We start from the raw sequence: 17,591 nt of genomic DNA on the forward strand, positions 1-17,591 counted from the left end.
TTTTCTGTTTCTCAGTAAGCTGATCTGCTTCCTCAGGTAGTTTTTCCGTGATATTTCAGCTGCACGTTCATTAGCTTTTCTTTAGGTAGAGTGTAAAGTGTGTTATACTGGTCACGAATAATTTATCTTGGACGGATGAATTATAGATTATGATATATAAGCAAAGATCAAGATGTAAATTGAAAAATAGTCACAGTGGAGCAATAGTTAGGGCCAAAAATCTCATTGTTTATCACATTGACCTGGTAACATCTTGTCATTCATATCAGCAGACATTTCTCCACAGAAATGTACCTCTATTAAGTATTTTTGGTGGCATTTCTTTATTTTTATTTGATAGCAACAGTAGAGAGGTGAAAGGAACTGAGAGGGGGGAGAGGAAGCCCCAAAAATATTATCTCACGCAGGAACATATAGTTAGATTTAGGCTCATAGAGCCGTGTTCATGTGTGTTACCTCTCCAATACAAGGGGGGGTGAATGCAGTGTTGTTTGTGGTGCTTAAAGCATATAAAAAAATACATGTAATTGCCAAAGAAAATTGTCTTTCCAAATACAATGAGCTGATAGTTCACAGACCTCACTCTCAGTAGTTTTCATTGGGACCATTTCTTTGCTAGAGAGCAGCCCCAATAAAAACAGTTTACGTTTTCAACAGAAAGTAGTTCCAATGAAAACTGTCTGTCAGGTCTGTGGATCATCTTGAGTAACTGATACATAATTTCTGGAAAGAAATATTACCATTGAGTGTTTCAAATGTCATTTTTTTGAGTGCTGTGAGCACCGCAGATGAAACACCATCCCTCCCTGTTGTATTTGAGCAGTGACAGAAGTCTCAGTGGTGAATATCTCAAATCCTGGACAAACATATCCAAAACAATCTGCATGAGGAGATGTTGGGAGGGTTTGGTGAGAAAATATGTTTCTTTGTGAGCAGTATCCGGACACACAGACACATGGAAAATTAATATTATTGTACACAATTACACAATTACCTTCATGAAGGGTGGATCTGTTGCAGGATTGTTGCATTAGCCTGCTTTAATTTTACCTAAGTGTACCTAATAACCTGACAACTGAGTGTGCAGTATAGTTTTTTATATGATTAAAATTTGAAATGTTACAGTGTCGCAGGTATGCAGTCCTCAAAACAAGGTCTTCTGCTTGGCCTCATACACTGTCCTGACTTAGTAAGATGATGGTGTTGATGAATATTAGAATATATTTTACGACTTAACAAGTTTTCCTTCTTGTAATTTAGAGTTTACTGTCAGAACTTGGCTGATATCATCATAGGAAAAAAGCTGCATGTTTTCTCTTAACAAACACAAAGATGTTACCATTTTCCCTTCTTCTTTTTTCTGCTCTGTCAGGCCTGCTAATTGGTGTTTTTTTGTGTGTGCAAAACCACAGCTAATTCATTTACAAGGAAGTGTGCTCAGTTCTGTGAATCTTGAGTGTGCTGTCTTAACTTCTGCATGTTTGGCTCATATATCAGTGTTTCTGAGAAGTATGCAAGGAGGGCAGCGCAATGAACTGACACATTTATTCGTTACTGAAGGCTACGTCTCTGACAGCTTCTGACAGGTTTCCTAGAACACACTCATCTCTATCAGCGTTGGTAACCCCACAACTAGTGCTCGATGTGTGTGTGTGTGTGTGTGTGTGTGTTTCCCACATCCTCCATGATGCCACAGATAGAGCTGATTGTGAATGTGATCAGTTCTAGTGATCTCCTGGCTGCCTGCTCTCCACCTATGTGCACATAGCAGAAACCAGTGTGTTCAAAGGTGACTGTACAGGTTTTTCTCAGTGGTGGCATGTTTTTAAAATATTTCCTTTGACTTTGAAAGTGCTGATCTGAAAGAGTAACACTTCATGAACAGTAAAATGCATAAACTAAACCCTAAAACCTTTTTATATTCAGTGATCTTACAGTTATTTAACTGTAAATTAGTTGTCATATCATAAAGATCTTGTTAAAAAAATATTGACCAGGCCTCGAACTGCAAGACAGTTTTTGGATTAAAATGTATAAAACCTTTTAATTCATTTGTATTATGGTATCATGTGATCACAGCTGCTCTCCATGGGCGTAATAATTTGAAAGTGTAGACCAGAGAGAATCTGTAAAATATTCCTCAGCGAGGCCTTTAACTTTTTTTCAATGTTATTATGTTTTGGATCTGCTTTCTCGGTTGAATTCTACTTTCAAAATCAAAAGAGACCCCCACACAAACCACCAACCTTTTTTAAGAGACACACTGCAAGATTTACTACATTTGATAGTCTTGTTTTTTTTAACTTGGTTCTAGACGGACATGCAGTGTCGGCTTTGTCAGTAAACTTCTGATAACGTAGAAGTAAATGTAGCTATATATGACGGAAACCTCACAAGTTGTAAAGTGTATAAGTAGCATTTCTCCAAACCAAAATGCAGGTTTCTGTGCATGATGATGCAATGCTTGCCACTAACAAGGCTTTAGATCTTATGAATTGCTGCATATACAGGAAGAGAAGTTTAGCCACCCTGTCATGGAGGAAACCAGTGAGCTGGGATCAGAGAACTCTATTTCTGTCCCACCAACTATGGAGGAAGACCTCAGGAGTGTTTATCTGTGTGACACAAGCAACAGGTGGTGGAGCCTGGCAGTAGAGTAGAAGGATGAAAACAATGCCAGCTGCTACAGATCACAGCAGTATTGGCTGCAGCTATTGCTATTCTATAAACACATTTGAAAAGGAATACATTTTTCTTTACAAACATACCAAAAATATGTCTACAGTACAGCCAGATTATAAAAAAATCACCCTTTAACACAAGCTGGTTAAAAAATGTCAACTAATCTCATGAAAAGACAAAAACCAGCAACCGTGTTAATCCGTCTCTTTAATACTTTCAGACTTCTTCGCTTGTCTGTCACTCAACACCAACTGAGGCACGGGGCACAAATATGTATTTTAGATTTAAATATGTTTTTAAATAATTTCCTAAAACAGCCGGGCACTGGAGTTTTTAGTAAATGTGACTCAAACTGGTGTAAAGAATGTAATTGTTGTTTTCAGCAGTGGATTTGGAGCAGCAGCAAGACGTGTTTGCGGGTTGGACTAATAGAAACTACAGGGTTTTCATCCACCTTTCATCCACCGTTTTATGCGCATTTCCAATTTGTGCAAAAAACTGAAGAGAAGAAATAACTGCAGCAGACCAAACATCAGATCTGTGTGGAGCAATGAGGAGGCTGTAACCTTCCTCAAATTAATACATGAAACAAACATAAATGTTATACTTCCATCACGTTTTCCACATCGTTTTCACTCCTTTGAGGTTTGACTGGCACTCTTTTGATTACATCATCTCGTTGCGCCCTCTTCTTCGGCACCAGACAGAAGAATTATCTTGATTAACCAACTAATAACAGTAGTGAATGGAAACACGCTTTAATCTGCATTTTGTTTTGCTGATTTTTTTTGGGAAATTCACTCAAATTTGTGCTAAATTTGAATGGAACTTGACTAGAGTGGTTCATTAATGTTCAATAGTTTTTGGACAAAATGGAGCTCTTTGGCACTGAATAAGGCTTATAAGGCTTTGACTACTCCAATGATAATTGTTAGTAGGGTCATTCTGCTGTTGATTTGGGTCTTTTGATGGGTTTTGTTGAGAATAAGAAAAATATTATCACCAGCCTTATCCTTAACATATCCAGCAAGGAAAACTGGTTTACAACACTTATCCCAACCTGAAACCAGTTGAAGCGCAGACTGATGTGTCGGTCGAGGTCTCTCCTGCCTTATGAGGCCCATATGGGTGGTGCTGTAAGTCTTTAACCTCCTAAGACCTGGCATCCACATGCATGGACATCACATTTTGGGTTATACCATAATACTTAATTCTGCTTATATGGAAATTCAAAATTGTCCCCGTATGTGGAACTACATCATGTCAACAGATGATGCGTAGTTTTTGTACTTATCAGGTCCCAATAAGCCCAAATAGCAAAGAGAAATTAAGATAGAGCTTGGGTCTTAGGAGGTTAAAACGTGTGTGTTTGTGTGTGTGTGTGTGTGTTTGTGTAGGATAGTTCTGCATACACACTTTACAAAATCTGTCCAGAGATCAGTTTGGCAACCCTGCAGAGTCTAAGGTCAGTCTAGCGCGCACGCACACACACACACACATGCATGCACCCCGGACAGCATTGGCTACGGCGACCCTCGGAGGGGTAGTGGAATGTTGAGTGTGTCAGTCAGTTGCCGTGGCGACGGCCTTGAGAGACGGACCCTGGGAAGATTTTGGACTCCAAACATCCTGTGTGTCACCCGTGTGTGGGTGTGTGCGCTCAAACTGTAGACGCGTTTGTGACTGTGTGGGTGAGAGGTCGCATCTGTTGCCGTGTCTCTTTGTTTGCTTGTTTGTGAGCGACTTTCATACACTGTTTGTGTGTGTGTGTGTGTGTGTGTGTGTGTGTGTGTGTACAGTAAACCTGTGTGAAGCAAGTTGTAACTTTGATTGGCGAACAGGCAGCAGTAGTGCCTGAAATGTTACTGTTGGTTTGTCATGTTATTTATTTGATCATTTTTTCATTTCATTCGGGGATAATGCTCATTCATCTAAGAACAAAAGTTAGTGTATTAGTAGTACAGGAGGTTGAATGTCACACATTTGGCACTAAAAAATGTTTTGACGTATCTAATATAGAGCTGCAGCTGATAAAGATTTAACAGTTTTATTATTTTCATTATCATTATTAACACAAGTGATTTATATATTGATCATTTAGTCTATAAAATGTCAACAACATTGTGAAAAATGTCTATTACAATCTTTCCAAAATCCAAAGATCTTCAGTTTATAGTGATATAAAATAGATAAATGGAGCAAGAGATGCTGTGTAGTCGAATATTGTTACTTTATTTAGATTGTAGTGGAGATGACTTTTGGGGAAATGTGTATGAAATGATACAGACGGTGTCTCATATATTTCCATTTGATGAAATGATGCAACAATAAAAAATCACAATCAATTCAATGAGCCAGAATTAGCCTAAAATGCTAATTTTCAACTCTTGTCCTTGACCTGTTAAAAACAGAGAAAAAATGCATATACAACAAAATACAACACAATAAATATGCACAAAACATGGAAGGACAGGAATAACGGCTGATAAACGTTGAACACCTAAACAAGCATCATGGTGCTGAGAAGATTTGTCAACTTTGTCCTGAAAATCTGTGTGCGTGCTACCTTTTTACCTTTGGGTATTCAACGTTGAAACTTTGGTTTAGCACCACAAACAATACTGGGAAGGCGCACCCTTTCAAAGATCAAACTAATACAGTAAGTATAATTTGAAAGGCGGGGTTCACACAGCAATATGTAGGCCATGTTGTCACTGCTGCATATCTGCGTCTCATATTCACAATATCGGTCCTCTCTGTGTGTGGAGTTGAAACACGGTAGTGAAAGTTGACTCAATCTGAAAAGAACTTAGAAGTCAAAACTGAAAAGTTGTTGCAGGGTCAAAATGTCACTGTGACAAATCAGCATCAGCTTCATATTTCACTCAGATTTTCAGCTGATAGATTACCTGTTTATATTTTAGTTGCCAAGAAAAGATCAAAGCTTATCGGCTAATTTAAGTCCGTCAACTAAACAGTAGTACAGTGAATGTTTTTAACATCTGTTACAGGACCACGTCTAACACTTATTTTCATTATGTGTTAATCTTTTTTTAATTAACAGGTAATTGTTTAGTCTATATTGTGGAAAAATGTACGTTATAGTTTCCCAAAACCCACAGTGATGTCTTTGAAGTTGTTTAGTTGAACCAATACGCAAAGATTTAAACAAAGATTTAAAGCAAAAAAATGCAGTAAATCCTCTCATTTGAGATCCTGGACTTAATAAATGAAATAACCTCTTCCATCCCACTCTCCGCCATCAGGATTTTGAATACAAACTCATGCTGTGCAGCCAAACATCGTTGAAACGAAAAAGATACAGACGGCGTCTTAATATGTTTCCATTTGATAAAATGATGCAACCATTTAAAAAAAAACAACAACACAATCTTGGGTTTATTTGTCCACTGAAGATATGAGCATGCAGAAACCTTTGTTTGAGATGTGGTACCTCTTCAATGCTTTCACAGATGCAGGATGACGAAGAGTAGCATTATAAGGTCATAGAGTTTAGGTCTGCTGACAAACAATGCAGAGAGCTGTTTGTGACAAAGAGGAGCAGTCACTGATGACAGTAATGAATGGTAAGCGTTAGCTTTAGTTTTGATAGTCTCTGTAGTAAATATGTGTTATGACTCACATTTGAAGCCTTGGTTCTTGGCAATAATAAAGTGTACATTATTAATAGTTACATTGTTTATTCAGTGTAATGAGTAAAAGCCAAATATAGCCATGGGCAACAGGCCCATGTGAAAGTCCCCCCATCCCACCTACATAAGAGCAAGACCCCCAGACTGTAAGAGACACAACATTTTTTGTCTCTTCGTGGTTGTTTCCAGCTTTTCTTAGTCATTTTGCATCTCCTGTTAGCTATTTTGCATCATGTTTTTCATCTCTTTGTGGTCCTTTAGTGTATCTTTTTAGTCATTTTGCACCCTTTTGTGGTCGTTTTGCTTTTCTTTGTGCTCATTTGATTTGCCTTGCCTACAAAAAATGTTAACAGTTGCTTCATACATTGGTTCTGATACTAACAAGCCACCCTCTGACTCTGATGGGGGGGGGGTTCTCCTTTTTGAGACGCTTTTAAACATGAACACACTTGCACAGTTCATGAATGCTCACACAGCTTTCCCACATTTGCTTGGTGGTGTTGTGTAAGGAAATAAACTTCTATGCAGATTATAAAATAAAGGAAGAAAAAGGGCAAAGGCCTGCTCAGTGTGTGTGTGTGAGTCTGTTTGTGTGTGTCCTCCCTCGGGAGTATTACAGACTACAGTTTGCAGTAATAGGAAATGTGCTGTGAGCTTGAACTTGCTCCCCTGATGAAGTTGATTCACAGAAATCAGGCCTGTTATGTTGTTGCTCAACCAGTGAGACATCTGCTGCCTGTTCTTTTTTTTTCTTCTTCTTTTTTTTCCCCTCCACAGACACATATGGTTCCTCAAAGATGCTCTTAGTCAGAAACTCATTCACATTCTCACAATAAATTCCTCTCAATGAGTCACTCTGAGCTTGTATGCTCACCGACACACACACACACACACACAGTACCAGATCTCATTAACTGTCGCACATCCTGTGTAGTTACGATGTTGATGGTGAAGCTTTAACTCACATCCTTTTAGTTTTTTGGCGTGAAGTAGATGCACACGTATTCATTAATCAGCAATGTGCTAATATAAGTAAACTGGTTTGCGCTCATAGTTAGGAGTTGTCAAATCTGTTGTGTATATTTTCTGTCTGTTGTGTGTAGAGCTGCAACTAAATTATTTCCATTATCGATTAATCAATTATTGGAACAGCTGGCGAGTCATTTTCTGCCAATCAACTTATCATTTAAATTCTAGTTGTAATCGAAACAACTACTCAATCGACCTTGAAATGAGATTGTTGTGTCACCTACTGTTTCCAAGAATACATAATGAACCTCCTCAAATAATCATTTTTTTTACTTTATTGATTTGTTTTTAATTTACTTTGTATTGTGACTGAATATTATGGGTCTATTACCAATCAATTTGCTTAGTATCTTGTACAATAACATGTTTGTTTTTTTTACTCAGTATGTGCCTCTGGTCTTCCCTGCAAGTGTACACACCTCTCCTCTGAGAATACATTGATTGCATCTTTCTCACTCTATCTTTCTGCGCAGGACAGTTAAAAGAAAACCTGAAAGTTTCAGCCCAAATCTGAAGAAACACATTTCTCTGAACATCCTGCACTGAAATTCAGCAGTGGCAGCAATTTGGCACAAGTTGCTTTTCAGTCAGTTCCTCATTCACTGACTCAGATCTCTCTAAATGAGTCACATCCCTCTCATCTCTGCGTCACAGCGCTGCTTATTGATAATATTAGACTTTGTGGTTAAAACAAAGAGCGTTTTGGAGTTATGGGGTTCATTCACGTCACTGGCAAGCTGAAGAAATTGGGCGAGTGTGTGTGTGTGTGGGGGGGCTTCATCTATTCTTTTGATGTGTGTGTGTGTGTGTGTGTGTGTGTAGGATTAACATAGGCATTCCTCAGGCTCACACACTGTCACATAGACTCAAACTCATCCGGTGCACAAAGCCCTGGAATCCGTCCTCCTTGCTCTTTCTTCTGCTCTTCATCCCTCACTCTCTCCCACCCAACGCCGTGTCTTTCACTGTCTCGTCTGTTTCCTTTTGCTGCTTCTGCTCTCTCACGCTACTCACGCCCTTCCACTTTTGTCTCCTGCATATGTTTGTCCCATAGGGTTTGATGTTGATCCAACTGTAGCTTGTTATCGTCCACTTTGTTTGGGAGAAAGTTTGGTGTAATCTCACATTAATTGCTTGTAGATTCAATATATTAATTTTTGAGGACTCCATCCTGGGCTGGGTGATAATATTTATGATCTCTCCATATAATTATATCATGATGAGTAAAAATATTGCGGTTCACAGTCAGTCACAGTGTAAGATCCTATATTCTTAAGAACATACTGTATTAATATACTAAGATTTTCTTTTAGTATGTTAATTGGACAAACACAATTTGACTATATACAGTTTGATTTTTGAATACTTAAGTAGAGCTGCAACGATTAGTCGATTAGCAAAAATCCGCTTTAAGCTTTACAACAAGTTATATAGGTAAACATAGAACTATTATATACATACAAGTAGGTGAAAAAATAGGTGCATGTGTGTATATATATATATATATAAATACATGTAAAAAGACAGAGAAAATGACCAGCAGCATACAGTGTCTATATACAAGTCAAGTGTTTCTGTAATTGTTAACAAATACAAATGGTGCAAAGGAATAAATACTAGATTACTTAAAAACATGACGTGGGTGGTTATGTACAGTATATGCATGTATACGTGTCTATATACAGAATATACAGCGTGCAGGATTTATAGATGGATGATGCGTACATATTAAAGCACAGTGTGTATTTTAAACTGTAAAAATATACTTTATACTTTTAGTGTTGGTTGATATACACATATAGCTAACGAATGACGCACATGCTGGTTTTTCCTCAATAAGAGTTGCTGACTCTCTCATCTCCACGTGTTTCCATCAGCCGTCACCCAGGCTTCATTTCAGAGGTGACTTCTGACCCGACATGCCACCGGCTCATACACATGGCTGACTGAGTCATCCATCCGTGTGTGTGTGGGTCTGTGTGTGTTTATGCCGGGGGGGCTCCGTCAGCGCTTGTTTGTATCTGGGGGCTCGAAGGCTCCGCATCGCTTTATTAGTTACGTGTGATTAGTGTGGGTGCGTGTATCTGTCGTCGTGCACACGCTGTGCTTCCTGTGTCCAGCTGGGTTTCAGGTTTACCTGCATGGGACTTACTGAAAGTATCTCCATATGTCTGTTTTATTAGTGGATAAAAGTCAGGGTCACTGATGGTTTTGCTGGTGTTTGACATGCAGCCACAGTATCAGGAGTTCATGCTGTGCCTCGGGTCAAAGAGCCACCAGGAAGCCCCTCGTATCTCAAATACACAGTTTGTCCTGGTGGGGTCGACCTTGGAGCTCTGCCATCATGCCCCTCTTCCTACGATTCACTGCCTTTTCTTTCACTAAGGGAGGCTTCAGTTTCAGCCGCACTCACACATGCATACACATATAGAGGCTGCACATATTGGCAAACACAATACACATTCAGTCATTCACACACATACACTCAAATAAACACAGCAACATAACTGCACAGGCACAAATGTGTCCCACACTGACAGAAACTGGCACTGCTTTCCAGGCTTTCTGTGGACCATCTGGGCTTCATTTGCGAGGTGTTAAGACAGCGAATAGTAAAATAAGCGGCATCCATGTTGCACACATGCATATCTGTGGTGTAGTGTGCTATCTGTAACTGGCCAACCTTAAAATAAGACATATTGCAGTGAGACCGTACTCAGAAGTCAATTCTATTCTACCCATCTCAATATCAGTAAAGCTTTTTTTGTTGCTAGACATTTGAATAAAGGTGAAAAAAAGAGGCGTGCAGAGATATTTTTTCAATTATTTTAGGACATCTGGCTGGAAATGTACAAACTATGCTGCAGTAATGTGCCATTGAGTAACAAAGCTACAAAGACTATGTGAGTTTGGCTGCTGCAGCACTGTTGGTTGGGAAAGCAGATGCTTGTATGCCAGAAGCCCCAGATTTTAAGCCCAAAGGAGGCACATAATTCCACAAATTATCCGCAGGTTTAAAAGGTTGATTCACCCAAATCACAAAAAATCATATTTTCCGAAAGCATTTAGCCCCTAAGTGGTATCTAGCCATGCAGATAGTTTGGGTTTTATTTGCTAAGATTATGAGGTATCTGTCTCCCAGGCGTCCTCTCCGTGCCATGTATGTGAATGAATTTGTGCTCATATCATCAAAAAAGGTTTTAAAAGCTGCATGTGTGTCCAGAAACAACGTCCCACTTAATCGGGATAATTATCCAGAAACCCCTTTTCAGAATAATTTCTTTAACGGCCCCAAACGTCACTTCCACCTCACAGACTACCAGCAACTGGCCTGCAGCGTGTTGTTCATCATGTTGTTGAATGACATCACTTGTTCAGCCACCCTAGACATCAGAGGCTGGTTGAAGGCTCATTTCAACATTTTGTTATTTACACACACCAGTTTAGAAAAATACTTTTACTGTTACAGACAGTATAATCATAAAGAGGAAGGTTAACACTCCTGTTTGACAGAGTACAGGTTATGTATTGTGTTTCAAGAAAGTTGACAGTCGTCATGTGTTTTTCAGGCCTCCAGTCCCAAGCTGACGACTCACTGCTCAGATATCCAAGAAGTCCGTCGTTGCAACCGGCTGGAGATGCCTGACAACTTAAACACATTTGTTTTAAAGGTAAGTTCAGGTTTTCAACTAAAATATTACTCTTTCTGCTCAAAAGGGCACAGTTGTAGTTTGCAGACTCTGCCCACTTTGTTGTTTACATTCACGTTGCTTAGATCTTCCACCCTCAACCTAACATGAAGAGGAAACAGGACAATCATTGTGTCATATCACTTCATAACAAAACTCCCCAAATAACCTTCATTTAGACCTCGTTGGTTTTAACCTTCCACCCAAACTTTGTCTCTTGAGTGTCAAACACTCAGTGCCTGTTGTGTTGAAAGATGGCTGTCATAACGTTGTATTTTTCTCACAAACAGCAGCTTGGGTAATGCTGGTTATAATATATTCCAAGTTTTCTTGGGGGGGGGGGGGGGGAACGTTCAAACATCCATATATCACCACTCACTTCTCTGCTGTCCATCAAAATATATCTAAAAACGCTGCGTCTTTGTTGCTCTACTGCCCTTTATGAAACTTGGCTAGAAAATAAATGTGTCTTTGAAATTGTGTTTGTTCACTGAGCACATGGATGGACAGCAGAGGAGTGGAATATGCTGCAGAAGTGGCTTTGAAACATTTAAGGACGTATATATATATATATATATATATATATATATATATATATATATATATATATATATTAATATATTTGTGCTGAGAAAACCATTGTAATCCAGTGACACAAACCTGAATCCAAATTGATTATCACAATAACGAAGCAAACTACAAAGTTTTTACAGCCACAGTGATTATTTGATAGCAGTTTTATACTTTCTCTATCACAGTTTGGTAGCCTGACTACTACTGAAGAGAATGCATTAGAGAAAATAGGTAAAACTATTCTGGGTACTTCCTCCTGTCTATCTTTTCAATCTGCAAGGTTCTGCTTCACCAGAAGCAGCATTTCTCTTATATCTTACAACCTTATTTTTAATCTGAGTGGCTTGAAAAAAGTACATTCCCCCGAGGCTTTTTGACTCTTGAATGGTAAACCTTTGGTACTTTGAGGTGCATGCTGTTGTTAGCTTTTTTTGTCTCTCGTCTGTAATTATGAATGCTATATTGTTTATGTCTATTTATGTGATGGTTTATTACTATGCTGTGTTTATGTTGCACTATGTGCTCACCAAAGCTCAAAATGTGTTATAATGGAAATAAAGTTAACTCAAAAGTTTCACCTGAACATGTTTTGATTCATTAGAATAAGCTACGAAACGTACAAAAAGGGAGCCGCTGCCTAAATGGCAATATGAGGCCCTAAATACCCTGTCAGTGTATGTATAGCATCAGAAAAATTGCACTTTTAACATGTCTAGGCCATTTCTTGCATTTGCATAATGTAGTGCAGTCCGACGTCTATATAATGTGGATGGTTTATGTGAAAGCATCTTTGTCTCTGCAGGTTAACCGCGGTAGTCTGATATTTGAGACGGACAACGACCAGCAGGTCAGCTCCTGGACCACAGAGCTAAAAGAATGTATCAGCAACAGGTGAGACAGATATTTTATATCACCTGAAACCTCCATAAATGAGCCCAGTCTGTTTCAACATAGTCACTTTTTACATTTGATCCAAATTCCTTAGAATTTTTGGATTTTGTGAGCGCAAACCAAATTCACAAATAGTTTTTTCAGCATCATACATTTGAATCTGAGTCATGAAATCAATAACTTGGCTCGACCTGACCAAGCCAGCTGGGTCCCAGATTCACACAGAGTATGTAACAGGAGCCTTCATCGCCCTCATCCGTCTCCCCCTAGCGCAGCTCTTTCCCTTGAGATTCTGAGTGGAAATATTTTACACTTGGACTTTGGATGTTTTTAGTGTTTGTGGGTGTGCTGGATGTTTACTTGTGCTGAGGTTCAAATGCAAACACATACCGCATACCTGCTTTAGGGCTCTACAGACTGGAGCAGGTTTGTTATATTTGTAATATTCCTGGAAATAATCATTCATCAAACTCATCAGTCGACTTAATATTTACATGAAACCTTTGAGAGGCAACACATCTGGTGTGAAGAGTATTCTCGAAGGGCTTAAACGTTTGAACTGCAATAAATGTAGTTTTAAAATTGAACTAAACTTTCTCTTGAAGTTGCACTCATTAAAGTTGGACAGTTGTGTGGGAGTCGTGGTAGTTTAGTGGTTAAGATGTCTACTGTATACTGTGATCACAATGTCCCTGGTTAATTTCCTGTCACCTCTCCACTGTCCATATTTTGAATAAAGGCGAAAAGTTCACCAAAAATAAATTAAACGTTGTGAAACAGAAAAAAAAGCATTATTAAAAACAAAAATTTCGCCAACAGAATCATAATTTATAAGGTCATGACTGTGTCAGCTTCATTGAGCCGTTTTTTGGCAGATCAGACTACCAAATACAGATTACATAACAGAGTGCATAAAAATAATATTAGGATTTTAAAAATTGTCAACAAAAATAGTCCAACATAACTTCAGTCCACTAAGCATGAAATTGACTCCAAAAGGATTCATATTTCTGAGGAAAGATAAATGTAGAAAAAGAAACATTGGAAGTCGTGAAAGTCAGAATTTAGAGATGTTGTAAAGCAATTGTTTCTTAAATAAATATTATTAAATAATATTCATAGAAGTACTCAATAGTGTAATACAAAACTAACAGTATAGTATCTTTATTAGCAGACGTTACGATTACACGTACTTTTATAAGTTTGACCTCATGTTTCAGAGCATACGTGTGTGTGTTTGTGTGTGTGTGTGTGTTGCTCTGTGAAAGGAAGTGTGGGGGAGGTCTGAGACTCGGGAGAATCTCAGGACCTTTCTCATTTCTGCAGATGTCTGGAATGCTCTTACACACACACACACACACACACACACACACACACACACACACACACACACACACACACACACACACAGTTAGTCAGTCAGTAGTCAGCAGTACAGTGAATACTTGTCCAAGTGAGGTCGGAGTTCACTCTAAAATTCACAAACCACTTGCTTGTCCGACACACTATTTCTCTTCTCATAATTTTTATCATTTAATTCATTCAATTAATTCATTTAAAAACTAATACTGTTCTGCAATTTTGTGTGTGTGTGTACACCATGAATTCCCTTTTCACAGAGGGCATTGTAACATGTAGGAAAAGCATAGGTGTAAATACTAAAATGAATCATGGCTGAATTCCATGCAGCTGCTTCAGATTCAGGGTGCTGGTATTGTGCATGCTGGCTCACTGTCATGGCTGACCGGGACACTTGAATAGAACGGAGTTAATGTTATTGTAACACTTGTGCTTTTTCTAGTATGACAAGTCAAAATGTCTGCTGTGAAAAAGGCTGCTTGTCCAAAGGTCGGCACCATTATCCCCGTTTGTTTGTTTCACCTTGTCGAGAGATCAGGGAGGCAGCTTGATGCAGCCAGGTGGATGCAAGCGTGGCCATTTGGAACAAGTATAAACACTTTTCCCTATGTGGTAGGTGTAGTTTGTTTGAAGCATACTGAGCCCTTAACTCTAATCCTTGAAGCACTGCTGACTGGCTGAAATGTCCTCACTTAGAGTAAAAGGTAAAATGATTCTCACAAAGATAGAAGAACAAGAACACACCCAGAGTGAGGAGAAACGTGTCTTCCTGTTATTCAGAGTGCTGCAAACTCAAGTCAGCATTTCAGCAGGATTTGCTCCGGCTTCCCTCTTTAACCTTCCCGTTCTCATCTGTGTATGTACACACACATACTGTCTGTATGTCTTGTGGTTTTGTATGTGTGTGTGTGTCTACATGTCTTTGTGGCCATGTGTGTGAGTGTGAGCAGTGAAACAGAAGAACAGTAAGTCTTAGTTCAGATCTGAACTGGTGAACTGGACTCACTTCCTGTCTGTGCTCGGTGTCTTTGTGTTCCTTCAGCCTGCTGTTTCCTCCATGTTCACTAGACTCACCCCACCAACACACACACACACACACACACCTCTCTCTCTTTGGTTCTCTACCCATATATGTTGCTCCTCTCCTGCTTATGAAATAAATCAACATACAATTGCAGTTACTGAATGAGTTTTCTGCAGCCTCTAAACTGCATTTTACAGCATCTTAAATATCATTTCAACACAATCTGAAGGAAGATGCTGATCCTCCAGCACAAGCAGAGATGAAGCTTTCTTATAAGAAAGATAGTGAAACCCAAATGTCTTAAAATGAAACGAAATAATCCTGAAATGGTTTTCCTCCTCCATGTGTTGTAGCTGATGCACTGTGTGATCTGAATCTGTTCTTGTTCCTTCAGGTCAGGCAGTGTGGATCTGGAGCCCCTCCCCTCCCCAGCTGACAGCTCTGCTCCAGCCAATCACAGAGGGAGCTCAGAGTTAGGAAGTCAAAGTGAGTAGTGAGATGAGATGAAGAAGACACATCCTCTAACGATGAGGGTGTTGTTGTGTGTTCATTTAAACAAAGATATCATCCTAAAACTCTCGGGTGTACCGTTGTTGACATCCTGGTGTCCAGAGATAATGCCGTGATGAAATCGTACGTACCAAGTTAATTGGTAAGATTGAGGAACAAGAAGTCCAACTGGGCAAGAAACACAAGCTGTAAAACAGGATTTTAAACAAACTCTCTGGTTAGGTAAATAGTTTTTGAAGAGAAAACAAAGGCGAACAGTAAATTATTACCCAAACTGTCGTTTCTAAACATTCATCACAGTTTGCAGACTTTGTAACTTCCTGGTGCAACTTTAAGCTTTTCTACTTTGCCATAGTTGTCTGCACAGTTTCCCTGTGCAACAAGGGATTATTACAGACATTTATTGTGTTCTCATTTTTGTTTTTAGCGCCAAATAAAGTGTCTGGATAAACTATTTGTTTACAACCCGTCTGAACATCTGAACTCTCTTCTGTAGTTCCTCATTGATCTTTGTTGCATTGATGTCGCCGTGTTCCTCAATCTCAGCAGTTAACTTGGTGAATACAGTCTTATCATTACCAGACCTATGAAAATAAGGCCCATGTTTTAATAAGCTGGGATTAAAAGCAGTATCCATTTATTTTTATTTTGGCCACTTGGGGGCAGTGGAACAAGTTCTAAACACGACAGTTATCACCTCTTTATGAGGACGTGGAACAACACTTTATTTAAAGTTGTGTTTCTATCCACCTTAAGTCCAGTATTAAGTGCACTCTCTCTCCCTCCAGGCCCCGTCACCTTTGCCCCGCCGGAGCAGGTTGGCCAAAAGACCGATCACTTCCTGTTCAACTACCCCTGGTTCCACGGGCCTATCTCCCGCGTCAAGGCAACCTACCTGGTCCAGAGCTCTGGACCAGATGGACACGGAGTGTTTCTGGTCCGACAGAGCGAGACACGCAGGGGAGACTACGTCCTCACGTTTAACTACCAGGGAAAAGCGAAGGTACGTGTCACAATGTCTGTCTAACTGAGGGCTTGTTCACACTGGCATTTTAGTTCACATCCGGAAGTGGTTCACCAAAGTATTTAGTAATATGAATGAATGCTTTTTCCAAACCCACATTGTTCTTCTTTTGGCCTGCGTATGTCAAAGTGGTGCCGACCTCATTTCCTGACAAAGGTGGTACAACCCTTTAATGAGGAAGCATTATGCAAACATACTGCTGATGGGAAAGACCATAAACAAGTGTTAACGCTGACCACCAGGGTGAAGATACTCAGACAGTGTGAAAATCTCACTTTCCATAATGTTTTTCTTTTTCACACGCCTCCGTCTCTCTGTCCCTGCAGCACCTGCGGCTCTCTCTAACAGAATGGGGTCAGTGCAGGGTACAGCACCTGCGCTTCCCCTCTGTTATGGACATGCTCAGTCACTTCCGCCTCTTCCCCATCCCGCTGGAGTGTGGAGCCGCTGGCGCCGTCATGCTGTCCAGCTTCGTAGTGGCGGGCTCCAGCCCTCCATCGCAGGGTGAGACTCCACCATTCACCTCTCAGTTACATCTCTTTGTCAAACAGAAAAATTATCAATGTTCAAGTGTTTGTGGCAATGATTATGTGAATTTGACTTTTACAAATTGGGTCTTATTTGTTGATATGGAAACATTGCTCTGGAAACTCTGCAACTTCGTGACACCAAAGTCAAAGAAACACAAGCAGTCACACAGGTTGTAAATAAGAGGATCCAAATTATCCAAATAATTGGTACCCAACCTGGAGGTTAGGACTCCTCTACTGGGTCACAGGATAAGTCTGAGAGGGTGTGAAATGAGTACTTGTATAGACGAGAACTAAAAACATTGTTTTGTTACATAAAAGTATATCATTGTCTTGACTTTCTGACTTTTGTCTAATTCTTGTTTTTCCTTGTAAAATACTGGCATGTTTTCTAAAAAAAAATAAATGTAATTACGCAATTTAAAAAGGTTCTAAGGGAAAGTCAGTCTTTGTTGGAACTGTGCACAACTCATGGACATTATGCAACTAGTCACGAGGGCTCACAAATAGACATAGCTTTGTTTTTACAGGTTCACAAGGCAGTAAAAAGTAAAAACACACAAAACTTTGTCATTGCACAGAAAAACTGTGGTGCACAACTACACCAAGTGCCGTAGGTCACATTTG

General features: G+C 39.5%; 1 protein-coding gene across 1 annotated transcript in view; it reads left to right on the plus strand.

The window, feature by feature from the left end:
• sh2b3 (SH2B adaptor protein 3) overlaps window positions 1-17,591 on the plus strand; it is a 48,712-nt gene that overhangs the window by 30,132 nt on the left and 989 nt on the right. Inside the window, exons 3-7 of the mRNA XM_070904863.1 lie at window positions 10,934-11,035; window positions 12,429-12,517; window positions 15,295-15,386; window positions 16,199-16,413; window positions 16,761-16,938. Of these exons, the coding sequence (XP_070760964.1) occupies window positions 10,934-11,035; window positions 12,429-12,517; window positions 15,295-15,386; window positions 16,199-16,413; window positions 16,761-16,938 (676 nt within the window). The remainder of the gene's footprint in view (window positions 1-10,933; window positions 11,036-12,428; window positions 12,518-15,294; window positions 15,387-16,198; window positions 16,414-16,760; window positions 16,939-17,591) is intronic.

This window comes from Enoplosus armatus, chromosome 4, assembly GCF_043641665.1.
Source record: "Enoplosus armatus isolate fEnoArm2 chromosome 4, fEnoArm2.hap1, whole genome shotgun sequence".
Lineage (NCBI taxonomy): Eukaryota > Metazoa > Chordata > Actinopteri > Centrarchiformes > Enoplosidae > Enoplosus > Enoplosus armatus.